Genomic DNA, 13,485 nt, shown 5'->3' with positions numbered 1-13,485 from the left:
GGTCTAAGGATCATGTGCAACCTGCCGATTCACGGTGCACCTGCCAGCGTTCCAGAATCAACATCGCCAGCTCCTCTCAGTGACATTGTACGTGTCGTGTTATTTTAGCTTTAAGTTTATATCCATTTTAGACCTCAGGCTTCATGGGGCCAAGAATAAACTTTCTTCTGATACTTGTTGCTGTGTCCACAGTTTCAGGTACAAAGTAGGGGCTCTGTAAATATTTACTGGATAAACGAGCTAACCTTTTCCCGTCCTGTTTGCTGAGGGAGCCAGATAGTGCTCTTGGCAAAGGTTTCCGCTGCCTGAAAACTGAAGCGCTCAGCGAATGGGCTATGTTAATCCCCTCAACAGCACACGCTTCGGCCCCACAGTGCAGTTTTGCCTAAAACAGGTGGGAGTTTGAACGAAGGGCCACCCCTTCTGTCTGTCTTGTTTGGATAGGGAACCTGCGTGCATGCTGTTTTTTGTTTTGGAGTTGTTTGTTTCTGAGACAGAGTTTTGCTCTTGTTGCCCAGGCTGGAGAGCAATGGCGTGATCTCGGCCCACTGCAACCTCCGCCTCCTAGGTTCAAGTGATCCTCCTATCTCAGCCTCCCAAGTAGCTGGGATTACAGGTGCCCACCACCATGCCCGGTTAATTTTTGTATTTTTAGTAGAGACGGGTTTCATCATATTGGACAGGCTGGTCTCAAAATGCTGACCTCAGGTAATCTGCCCGCCTCGGCCTCCCAAAGTGCTGGGATTACGGGCATGAGCCACCGCGCCTGGCCTGCATGCTGGTTTTGAAGGACCGTTTGTTTCTGAATCTCAGGATCATGCTAGCTGGCATGACTGTGCTGATGGCCGGCTCCACCAGCAGACAGTGGAGGGTGAGGTGAGCTCACTGCTTGAGAATCTCCGTTTTAACAAGTGCTGGTATAACGCCAGGCGGTTCAATGCTTCCTGCTGTCTCGCTGTACACTGCAAGAGTTTTGTTTTTATCAGACGCATTTCTTCAGTCCAGGTGTAACTCTTTGCTTCCCCTGGGTCTGAGGGAAACCAGGCCCCGAGGAGGGAGACCGGAGAGACACAGCCCCGCCGGGTGCCCGGCCTCTGCAGAGAACTGTCCTGGGGTGGGGTCGGGAGATGGACTGTTTTCCTAATTTATTTCAAACCAGGAACCCTGGCTGTATGCATTCTGCCTCACCCCCCGTCTCCGTATTTTTTAATAGTCTTTTCATGAGCTAGCAGGGATGATGTAAATACGCTGAGCTGACCGAGGGCCGGACGGAGGTTGCAGCGAAGCCTGCGGTTTGCTGACGACTTTGCTCTCAGCAGTCCAGTTACTTGAGAGCCGTTAAACACCGCATGCTGAGAAGACGCCGTCATTTTTCACACAGGAGCTAGATAGACTTTGTTCCCTCTACACCGCAGTTTTTAAAATTTTTCTATCAAAAACATTTCATAATCGAAAAGTTTCCTAAAGGATAAAACCGCATGTCACAGATTAATCTCAACATTATGTGAAGCAAGCCAGACACCGAAGGCCACACATTGTATTTGAAATGTCCAGGAAAGGCAGGACCGTAGAGACAGCAGATGGGTTGTTGCCCGAGGGGTGAGGGCACGCCCCGCAGCGGGCCGCAGTGACAAGCACGCCTGCACACCTGTGCTCCCGCATCAGCCCGCACCACACACGGGGAAGTGTGCACACTCCTTCCAGGGACAGCGAGAGGAGCCCCTGCTCTGTCAACGCTCCGAAGGTGCTCCGGGTGCTGGCAGAAGCCAGCAGACTCCTTTGCTGAGGAGCTGGTGCCTGTCCAGACGCGGAAGAAAACTGACACCTCCCACGTGGGGGACAGAAGGGTCCTCTCATTGGTGCCACCTGCAGAGATAGACGAGGAGCGCCTGGCCGTCAGAGGACGCCCCTGACAGTGACACAATGACCACTATAAAAGTCAGGCGGGCTGAGGAGGAGACAAAGGCCAGGACGCTCGGCAGCTGTGGGGTAAGAGGAGCCGCCTCCTGCGATGGAGAAATTTAAGGCTGCGATGTTGCTGGGGAGCGTCGGCGATGCTCTTGGCTACAGAAATGTCTGCAAGGAGAACAGCACTGCAGGCGCGAAGATCCAGGAGGAGCTGCAGCGGTCCGGGGGCCTGGACCACCTCGTACTCTCGCCAGCAGAATGGCCCGTGAGTGACAACACCATCATGCACATCGCAACCGCCGAGGCCCTCACTACAGGTAGGCTGGCCCCACCGTGCTCCGGGGTGCGGGCTGAGGGAGCTCCGGGGTGCGGGCTGGAGGGAGCTCCGGGGTGCGGGCTGAGGGAGCTCCGGGGTGCGGGCTGGAGGGAGCTCGGGCTGGAGGGAGCTCCGGGGTGCGGGCTGGAGGGAACACTGTGGCTGCTCGAGTTCTCCCAGTAAGCCTCTGAGAGCTTTGAAGGCAGTGCGGTCCTTCAGCCGATGTTGTTACCTGATGCCGCTGCTAAAAGTGGCAATTTAATTTGAGTGTCCCTCCAATTTGATATGCGGCAGATCGTGTTTCTCCTGTGGTTTCTCTGAGGGTGACAGTATTACTTTACTTTGCAGATTATTAAGATTCAATTTTTAAACGTGACTTTTCACTTGTATTTGTAAAGCGTTAACTAAGCCTAGCACCTTCTGTTTCTAATAGAGTTAAAGCCAGTTAAGCCTCCCTCGGCTGTGCTGGTGGGAGTAGGGTGAGGGCTCACTTCTCGCTGCAGAGATTAAGCCTTCTTCTTCTGAATTCATTGCAAAGGGATGCAAAATAAGCCAGTTTGAAATGTGAACCTATTAATACTGTTTGGAGATTAGTTCTAAATTCCAATGAATTACGGTTAGAATACCATCTCCCAAAATGGTTCAGCTTGGAGAGTTGCCCATACACAAATGTGTTCTAAGAAAATGACGTAAACTTGATTGGACGAGATTGGAGACAAAGCTTCTTAAAATACCTTTAAGTAGCAAATTGATTTTAGGATCAAGCTTTTGCATGAATTTCAGGGAAACGGCAGGTGCACAGACATTTGCTCTTCAAAACCCCGTGGGTGCTGTTTATCATGGCAGAATTAAAATCTGAGGGCTGCGGCTAAGTCAATGAAATCTCACTTATGCGTTCACTCCACCAGTCTGTTCGTCTGCCATGGACGCGCCCAGTTTAGTTCTGTGCTCACAGCGGAGGAATGCCATCGAGCCTGTAGCCGGTCCCTAAATAACGGGAGAGCTGAAGCGCCAGCGATAAGATAAGGCACCCGGCTTGCTGGAGATGGGGCGGCGTCCGACTATTCACAGCCTTGGCGTCCAGGAGCTCCTGCTTTTGGTTTTCCAGGCGGCCTCTCGTGTGCCCTTAGGACCAGCAGCCCTACACTTGTGCCCCGCAGCCCAGAACAGGTGCACCCCACACACAGACACCTGTGGGACAAAGCTCTGGCTTGTTTTCACCGTAGACGGCTGGAGCTCACTCTTGAGTCTGGCTTCCTCTGGGCGTCTGATGCCGTGTGTGCACTCACACCAGCTCTGCATGTCCCATTTCTGGTGGCACTTGGTGGGCGTTTTGTGAATGGCAGCGTCCATAGCTGTGGGTCTGGTCCTGCCAGGCCTTCAGGGAGGGCAGCAGCACAGGACACTCCAAAAATGCACCAACGGAGATCGGCCCAACAGGACACGAAATTCACACAGTTAAAAGGGTTACGGATGTTTGGGGCGCTGTTTTTTGTTTGTTTTTTGAGACAGAGTCTTTCTCCATCGCCCAAGCTGGAGTGCAGTGGCGTGATCTCAGCTCACTGCAACCTCCACCTCCCGGGTTCAAGCAATTCTCCTGCCTCAGCCTCCTGAGTAGCTGGGGCTACAGGTGCCCGCCACCATGCCCGGCTGATTTTTGTATTTTTAGTAGAGATGGGGTTTCACCATGTTGTCCAGGCTGGTCTCGAACTCCTGACCTCAAGTGATCTACCCGCCTCAGCCTCCCAAAGTGCTGGGATGACAGGCATGAGCCACCGTGGGGCGCTATTCTTAAGGAGGAAGTAAGTTTGCTCTAAGCTCTCGCGGTCCTCAGCTATGGACTGGAAGGGAGGGTTCACTGTGCTGCTGCAGCGTCTAGTTTATGGGTCATGAGAAAATACGCATACAAGATCACCCCTGGAATCGCTTACCCCTCTAGAAACCAAAGCAAGCAGATTTTTTTCAACTCACTAAAAATCAAAGTTGAAATTTCACTTAAGTTTAGCTTTGTTCTTTAAATAACAAATTGTAGCCTATGGAAGGGGGTCTTTAAGTTGTGTTAACAATGGTGAGGGCTGGGCACAGTGGCTCACGTCTGCAATCCCAGCATTGTGGGAGGCCACGGTGGGCAGATTGCCTGAGCCCAGGAGTTCTAGATCAGCCTAGGAAACTTAGCAAGACTCCATCTCTACAAAACGACAATGGTGAGTGCTGACTCCACGGCACTTCTGTACCAGGCATTGTTCCAGCTGCTTCATGCGTCTTATCCTCCACACGTGCTCCTCACATCACCGCGGAGGCTGATTTTATCACAATCTTACAGGAGAAAGGACTGACATACAGAGAGGTTCAGGCACTTGCCCAGTGCCACACAGCCCAGTGAGTGGCAGAGCTTGGACGGGAACCACACAATCTGGCCCCCGTGCTCGTAAGCACCCTCCCTGACTGCTAAGATCATGGCGGCCTGCAGGTATCCTAACAATTGCAGTGTGCAGGGGCTCTTCAGCATGCTTTCCAAAGACAGGCAGACTTTTACAAATGGAACTACGTTTGGCATCTTTCAGTAAGCTGCACTGAAAAGTCCTTCACCCCGCGAGCCACGGGGCTGTGTGGTCTGGCAAACCCTGGCTCTGCTGCTAGAGTGAGCACAGATCTGAGGGTTGGGGCAGCCTGTGTGGCTCCCTGCTTCCGGGTGAGCCTCTGAACAGGGCTCCCTCCTTCCGGGTGAGCCTCTCTGAACAGGGCTCCCTGCTTCCAGGTGAGCCTCTCTGAACAGGCCTCCCTCCTTCCGGGTGAGCCTCTCTGAACAGGGCTCCCTCCTTCCGGGCGAGCCTCTCTGAACAGGCCTCCCTCCTTCCGGGTGTGCCTCTGAATAGGGCACGAGAGCAGACTCTGAACCAGGAAGTAGCCGTGTCTAGTGCTCTACAAGACACATAGGAGAGGTGGCATCCATGGCCCTGAGCGACAAGCCCATGTTGCCAGTGCATTATCACCGAGTCACTTGGCAAGCGTTTAGCAGGTGTGTGTGTGTGCCAGGCCTGGGGAGGGGCGGCCTTGCACAGAGAGCTCGGCCATCGCCCGGGTATGCAGCCGGCCATTCCCAGCTCCCCACCCCCACTCCCTGGGAAAACTGGGGAAGTGGCTTCCCTCCCAGGGCCTTCCTCCCTCACAAGGTCACAAAGGATTAAACGGAGCGACCAGCAAAGTGTGAGGAAGCACTTAGGCCAGTATGGGAAGTTGGTGCAGGCCCGTGTGGCCAAACGCACATCTGACATGTCTCTGCCCTGAGGCTCACTCAGCCAACTTCAGGGCCCAGCAGGATGGCGGGAGGTGTCACCTGGCCACGGCCTCCAGGGCACAGGGCCAGCACCTTCTCAGCCTCTCCCGGGGCCCTGATAACTGAGAGTGGCACTTTGGCTCATGGCAGAAAACGTTTGGAAACAGTTGACATTTTGCTACAAGCTCACTGGATGTTAGTATTTTGCCTTTTCTTTATTGAGACATGAGTTGGGAGACTCAGGCACCATTTTTGTTTGTTTGTTTGAGACATAGTCTCACTCTTTTGCCCGGGCTGGAGAGCAGTGGCGCGATCTCGGCTCACTACAACCTCCACCTCCCGAGTTCAAGCAATTCTCCTACCTCAGCCTCCTCAGTGGCTGGGCTAACTTTTTGTATTTTTAGTGGAGACGGGGGTTTCACTATGTTGGCCAGGCTGGTCTCGAACTCCTGACCTTGTGATCTGCCCGTCCTGGCTTCCCAAAGTGCTGGGATTACAAGTGTGAGCCACTGCGCCCGGCCCCTCAGGCAGCTTTAGAAACTGATTTGTCTTTCAGGAGACCAGACAGGGAAGACGGGAGACAGGAGTTGAGTGTCCCAAAGGAAAGAGACCCAGGGAGAAGCCCAAGGGTAGCAGCTTTGAAAATCTGTTTCTTGCTTAAATTCTAACCTGAAATGACAATGCTGTTTGTGCCATTTTGTTTTATGGCTTCTTTTTGCTTAGAAAAGTCTAAATTTCAGTTAAATACAGACATTTCATGTCTAATTCCAGAATAAAATGAATCCTTTTAGGGGACTCAGGAAGGGCTAGGCTTGTTAACCCAGGACTGAGTTGAGAAAGGCTGTTTGTGGACCTGCTGTGCCGGTGACTGTGAGTGGCACATGCTGGGTTTAGACACAGCCTGAACAAAGCCACACAGCTCTACCCCCACCCAGGGGTTTCGGGTGCAAGCGAAGGTGACCTTAATTCCTGCAGGAATGTAGCCCTCACACCTCTCCCATGAGACTGCAGGACTCGTGTCTCCCAAACCATGGTCTTGCCACATTCTCTCTCCTCCCTGACTCAGAACTGGGGTGATGAACATGGCGTCATGTGAAACAATACTGGGCATGCACACAACACGATGTGTGCAGACGTGTGTAGACAGCATGCACACACACCATGTGTGCAGACAACATGCATGTAGGCACCATACACAACCTGCATGTAGATACCATGCACACACAACACCATGTGTATAGACAACACCATACATACAACACCATGTGTGTAGACAACACCATACATACAACACCATGTGTGTAGGCAATGCCATGCACACACAACACCATGTGTATAGACAACACTGTGTGTGTAGACAACACCATGCATATAGACAAAGCCATGCCTGTATGACAACACGGTGCATGTATGTGTTTACACAGCACAATGCTATGCATTTATGACAACATCATACATGCAGGACAGACAATACCATGTGTGTAGACAACACCATGCACATACAACACTGTGCATGTAGACACCAGGCGTGTTGGCAACACTGTGCATGTGGATAACACTGTGCACATAACACCGTGCATGTAGACAACACCGTGAGTGTAGACAACACCGTGAGTGTAGACAACACCGTGCCCATATGACAACACCGTGCGTGTAGACAACACCGTGCGTGTAGACAACACCGTGCACAGGCCAGCCGGCCACGCCTCCCAGGACTGCCGCTCTCTTCAGAGGGCTCTGCTGGGCCAGGTCAGGCAACTGGTAGTAGGAGGACACAACATGCAGTCCTTGTCCTGAGCACTTCTTCAGGGGTTTGCAGCGACGGGAGCCCTCTCTCTCTGGGGGGTTCACAGCCACGGGGCCCTGAGCACTGTCTCTGGGGGGTTCACAGCCGTGGGGCCCTGAGCGCTCTCTCTGGGGGGTTCACAGCCGCGGGGCCCTGTTCACAGCCGCGGGGCCCTGAGCGCTCTCTCTGGGGGGTTCACAGCCAAGGGGCCCTGCTTGCTTTCTCTGGGGGGTTTGCAGCTGCGGGCCCTGCGTGCTCTCTGCGGGGGTGGGAGGGAGGTTTGTAGCTGTGGGGCCCTGTGCACTCTCTCTGTGGTGGGAGGTGAGGAGATTTGCAGCCGCCGGGCCCTGCACGCTCTCTCTGTGGGGTTTTCAGCCGCTGGGACCCAAGCACTCTCTCCGGGGGATGTGCAGCCTCAGGATCCTGTGCGCTCTCTCCAGGGGTTTGCAGCCATGGTCCCTACACACATGTGCTCTCTCCAGCGGTTTGCAGCCACAGGGGCCCTGCATGCTCTCTCCGGGGGTTTGCAGCTGCAGAGATTTCATGTCCTGGAGGAGGGAGTGACTTTGCCAAGTGCCCTTCCTAATCTCACCAACCCATCCATGCTAGGACATCGGGCTCTGATGTGGTTGAAGAAGGCCCCAGCCACCAGCAGGAAGGTCTTTTGCTTCCAAGTGCCATTTCTGCCCCATGGAGGGTGGGCCAAGCCTCCATCTTCGCCTCCCTCTCCCCATTCATTCCCACCCTTCCTCTCCCCAAAGGTGGGGGATTCATCACCAAGGAAAAGGGAGCAGTGGCGTCTCCCAGGGCTGACCCGCAAGCCCAGAGTGCAGTTTTAGTACAGAATGAAAACAAGTTGCTGTGTGTTAAAGTAGCCATCAGGAGGGGCACCCTCGCCGGCCTCACCTGGTGGGCATCCACCTGCCACAGCCTGTCCTAGCATGGCCAGGCACCCGGGCTCTGATTTTAGAGGCTGTGTGGACTCCATCCACACACTGCGGGTTACTGGGCATCTACCTGCCACAGCCTGTCCTGGCATGGCCGGGCACCCAGACTGTGATTTTAGAGGCTGTGTGGACTCCATCCACACACTGTGGGTTACTTAATCACAGAAATGCTCGGGCTTTGCAGGCAAACACCTTTGCCAGCTCTGGCTTTGGGCAAGACACATAACCTCACTGAGCCTTATCAGAGAAAATGGCAAATAAGAACTAGCCCTTGCTGTGGGAGGACGTCTGGGCCTCCCGGGTGCTGGGCATTGGGCGGGTGTCTGCTGTGTCCGGCTCCCTCGCCCTTGTGCTCCAGGGTCTGTCAGGGCCTCGAGCCCACCCTTGTTTCCAGAACACTGACGTGGGGCTGGGGATGCTGCTTGGTGGCAGCTGTCCCTGTAGCGCCTGGGTTTCCGGCAAGAGAAGAAGGAGCCGGAGCTGGCACATCAGCCTCCACCATCTGCATTACAAGCCCATGGAGTAGGCTGGTTTCGGTTCTGTTTGTGGCCACATAGAACCATTAGAAAAGGAGCACGGTGGGGCTGGGCGCGGTGGCTCATGACTGTAATCCCAGCACTTTGGGAGGCTGAGGCGGGCGGATCACGAGGTCAGGAAATGGAGACCATACTGGCTAACACGGTGAAACCCCGTTTCTACTAAAAATACAAAAAAAATTAGCCGGGCGTGGTGGCGGGCTCCTGTAGTCCCAGCTACTCAGGAGGCTGAGGCAGGAGAATGGCCTGAACCCGGGAGGTGGAGCTTGCAGTGTCTGCCCTCCCTTTCTTCCCCAGACTACTGGTGCCCGACCCCACGGGAGGGAGGCCACAGCTCACACCACAGCTGGCTCTGATGTCTGCCCTCCCTTTCTTCCGCAGACTACTGGTGCCTGGATGATCTGTACCGGGAGATGGTGAGGTGCTATGTGGAAATCGTTGAGAAGCTTCCAGAACGCCGGCCAGACCCAGCTACCATTGAAGGCTGTGCTCAGCTGAAGCCCAATAACTACCTCCTCGCCTGGCACACGCCGTTCAACGAAAAAGGTCAGGGAAATCCTCTCCTCTCCCCCTAAAGCCACCCTGCTGGGGACCCTGCAGTCCTAACCATCTGTCTTCCACTAACCCCAGCATCTCCAGGTGGCTTCAGTGAGGCCGGATCTACCTAGAGTGCCTTTGTCGGGCGGGAGCCCCTCCCGGTCAGCCCGGCCAGCGTGGGCGTCTGTTTAAGGAATACGGGCGGGGGTCCCTCCTTTGTCAGCTCTATATATTATAAATATTTTCTCCCATTGCATGCCTTGCCTTTTTGTTTTCTTAATGGTATCTATTGAAAAGCATGCTTTAAATTTTTTTTTTTTTTTTTTTGAGATGGAGTCTTGCTCTGTCATCTAGGCTGGAGTGCAGTGGCGTGATCTCGGCTCACTACAACCTCCACCTCCTGGGTTCAGGAAATTCTCCTGTCTCAGCCTCCTGAGTAGCTGGGATTACAGATGCCCACCACCATGCCCTGCTAATTTTGTATTTTAGTAAGGATGGGGTTTCACCATGTTGCTCAGGCTGGTCTCGAACTCCTGACCTCAGGTGATCTACCTGCCTTGGCCTCCCAAAGTGGTGGGATTACAGGCGTGAGCCAACATGCCCAGCGAAGCTTTAAATTTTTTTTTAATCATTTATTTTTATTTTTTTGTAGACAGGGTCTCACTCCATCACCCAGGCTGCAGAGCAGTGGCGCAGTCATGGCTCACTGCAGCCTTGACCTCCCAGACTCAAGCAATCCTCCCACCTTAGCCTCCTGAGTGGCTGGGATCACAGGTGCATTCCACTACACCCAGTTAATGTTTTGGTTGTTTTTTTTGTTTGTTTGTTTGTTTTTTGTTTTTTTTTGTAGAGAAGGGGTTTCACCATGTTGCCCAGGCTGGTCTTGAACTCCTGAGCTCAAGCGATCTGCCCACCTCAGTCTCCAAGTGCTGAGATTACAGGCAGGAGCCACCACACCCAGCCAAGACTTAAATCCTAAAAGCAAAACCCAGAAAGATCAAACTATTTTCAAGTAAATTTAACTGTATCCCAAGACAAAGGTCAAGAATAGTTATAGGAATATAAAAATATCCAGGACTCAATAGCATATGAGGCATGCAAAGAATCAGGAGAATCCAGTTCCTCACAAGGAAAATCAATAAATCCAAACTGACAAGGCCTGACACAGGTGTCAGAATTCTCAGACAAGGACAGAAAATGCCAGATACTCCATGTGTTCCAAAAGTTAAGTAGAGACATGAAAGACATTTTTGAAAAGATCCAAATCACATTTCTAGAAATAAAAACTATAATGTCTCAGTTTTAAAATACATTGGCTGAGACTAACAGCAGGTTAGACATTTCCAAGAAAAGGTTAACGAACTTGCAGGCAAAGCAGCAGAAACTATCCAAAGTGAGACATACAAAGAGAAAGAATCCAAGGATGAAGGGAGCACCAGCAACCCGCAGGTGGCCTGATGCATGTGTCTGTGTCCTCAGCACAGAGGAGAACAAAAGCAACACAAATACTTGGAGAAATAATCGTCAAAATTGTTCCAAATTTAATGAAAACTATAAACTCACAGATACAAGAAAATCAATTCCAAGCACAAGAAACATGAAGAAAACGACACCAAGGCACACAGTAGTTAGATTGCTCTAAAATAATACTAAAGAAAAATCTTGAAGGCCGGAGAAGAAAGACACACATCACACACATAGAAGCAACAGTAACAATGACAGCAGGTGCCTTGTCAGAGCGATGCGAGTTAGAAGACGGTAGAGCCACATCATTAAGCTACTGAAAAAAAAAACACTTCAACCTAGCATTCTTTTTGGGGGTGGTGCAGGGCCTTGCTCTGTCACCCAGGCTGGAGCGCAGTGGCACAATCATGGCTCACTGCAGCCTCAGCCTCCTGGGCTCAAGCAATCCACCTGCCTCAGCCTCCCACATAGATGGGACAACAGATGTGTGCCAACACACTTGCCTATTTTTCTTATTTTTTTGTAGAGAGAGGATCTCGCTTTGTTGCCCTGACTGGTCTTGAACTCCTGGGCCTCAACAATCCTTCTGCCTTAGCCTCCCAAAATGCTGAGATTACAGGTGTGAGCCACCATGCCTGGCCTGTTAGAAATCTATACCTGAAAAAAGTATCTTTCAGAAATGAAGGCAAAATAGCCTTTCTCAGACAAACAAAAGCTGAAAGAATTCATCACGCACAGAGTCACGTAACAAGAAATGCTAATGGAAGTCATTCAGACAAAAGGAAAACCGCAATGGATGCAAACAGAGACCCGCGCGGCGGGACAGAGCGTGATAGAGACACGGACCGCAGGGCGGGACACAGCCTGATAGAGACGCAGACCCACGCAGCGGGGTAGAGTGTTACAGAAATGGTAACTGTATGGGGAAATGTGTAAGTTTTTAAAACATGTTATTTAAATATCTTTAAAAGATAATTGACTTAAAAATAATAGTGAGCGGTATGGTTATAAAATATAAGTAGAATGTACATCAACAATAGCACGAAGGCTAGCAGGGGAGAGATGGAAGCCGGTGACGGTGAGGCTCCCACACCGTGTATGCCGTGGCGTCATCCCACAGCCTATGACAAGCCACAGACGGACACCATGAACCCAAAAGCCACCGCTGAAATCACAGAAGAGTTAGCGATAGTAAGCTAGCAAAAGAGATAAAACTGAATCCTTTCAGAAACATTCAACCCAAAAAAAGGCAGAAAAGGGGGAAGGAGGGACAAACACTAGACAGTACAAGTAGAAAACAAAGAAGATAATAATACTGACGTCAAATGCAAATGGTATGAAGACCCCCAATAACAGTCAGAAGTTGTCACATTAGATAAAGAAGCAGGTCCTAGCCCCCAACTATGTGCTGCTTATAAGAAATAGCTTTTAAATTTTGAGATGGAGTCTTGCTCTGTCGCCCAGGCTGGAGTGCAGTGGCGCAATTTTGGCTCACTGCAACCTCCATCTCCTGGGTTCAGCTGAGTCTCCTGCCTCCACCTCCCAAGTAGCTGGGACTACAGGCACCCACGACCACACCTGGCTAATTTTTGTTTTTTAGTAGTGACAAGGTTTTGCCATGTTGGCCAGGCTGGTCTCAAACTCCTGGCCTTAAGTGATCTGCCCACCTTGGCCTCCCAAAATGCTGGGATTAGAGGCATGAGCCACTGTGTCCAGCCAAGGAATACACTAAAAACAAACAAACAAACAAACAAACAAACAAAAAACCTCCTGTTGCACTTCAGTAGCACTTTAAATATAAAGACGTAAATAGACTAAAGGTTCTAAAAAAGATGGAAAAATAGACCAGGTGCAGTGGCTCATACCTGTGATCCCAGCACTTTAGGAGGCTGAGGCGGGCAGATCACTTGAGGTCAGGAGTTTGAGACCAGCCTGGCCAACATAGTGAAACCCTGTCTCTACTAAAAATACAAAACTTAGCTGGGCGTGGTGGTGTGCCCCTGTAATCCCAGCTACTTGGGAGGCTGAGGCAGGAGAATTGCCTGAACCCAGGAGGTGGAGGTTGCAGTGAGCTGAGATCGTGCCACTGCACTCCAGCCTAGGCCACAGAGTGAGACTCCATCTCAGAAAAAACAAAAGATGGAAAAATATACCACACTAACACTAATCAAAAGAAAGCTGGAGTTACTACATTAGTAACACATACAGTAAATTTTGGAGCAAAGAATATTCCCAAGAATAAAGAAGGTAATTTCATCCTAGTAAATGGATCAGTTCATCAGGGGGACATAACAAACCTAGATGTCTCTGTACCTAATAACAGATCTTCAGAATATATGAAGCAAAAACTGACAATGCTGCAAAGAGAACTAGAGAAACCCACAGTTATAGGCAGTGATTTCAACATGAAGGTCTCCAACCATTGGCTTCCATTTTCATGTTTCAAAACCAGAAAACTCATAGCAAACTAAATCAAAAGAAAGCAGAAGAAAGAAATTAGTGAAGATCAGCATGAAAATCAATGATTGAAAACAGAAAAAGAGTAGAGCAAATTAATAAAACCAAAAGCTGGTTCTTTCAGGAGATCAAAACAATTGATAATCCTCTAGCTAGACTGATGTGGAAGAAAGACAAATAGTCAGTATGAACAATGACAGGAATAAAATCACCAGAGTCTGTGGAAATTAAGAGGAAAATAAGGGAATATTATTCAC

General features: G+C 51.0%; 1 protein-coding gene across 2 annotated transcripts in view; it reads left to right on the top strand.

Moving 5' to 3' along the window:
* Positions 1–1,686: 1,686 nt before the first annotated feature.
* The window catches only part of ADPRHL1 (ADP-ribosylhydrolase like 1), a 49,842-nt gene continuing 38,043 nt past the window's right edge, over positions 1,687–13,485 (top strand). Inside the window, exons 1-2 of one of the 2 annotated variants that reach the window (XM_032151413.2) lie at positions 1,687–2,225; positions 9,152–9,316. In XM_032151413.2, the coding sequence (XP_032007304.2) occupies positions 2,012–2,225; positions 9,152–9,316 (379 nt within the window). In that variant the 5' untranslated portion in view covers positions 1,687–2,011. Of the gene's footprint in view, positions 2,226–5,095; positions 5,244–9,151; positions 9,317–13,485 lie in introns of those variants that run through there. The other variant, XM_058438122.1, reaches the window with a different exon arrangement.

The sequence above is a fragment of the Hylobates moloch genome, unplaced genomic scaffold (assembly GCF_009828535.3).
Source record: "Hylobates moloch isolate HMO894 unplaced genomic scaffold, HMol_V3 SCAFFOLD_4, whole genome shotgun sequence".
NCBI classification, from domain to species: domain Eukaryota; kingdom Metazoa; phylum Chordata; class Mammalia; order Primates; family Hylobatidae; genus Hylobates; species Hylobates moloch.
This window is presented reverse-complemented; position numbering and strand designations above follow the sequence as displayed.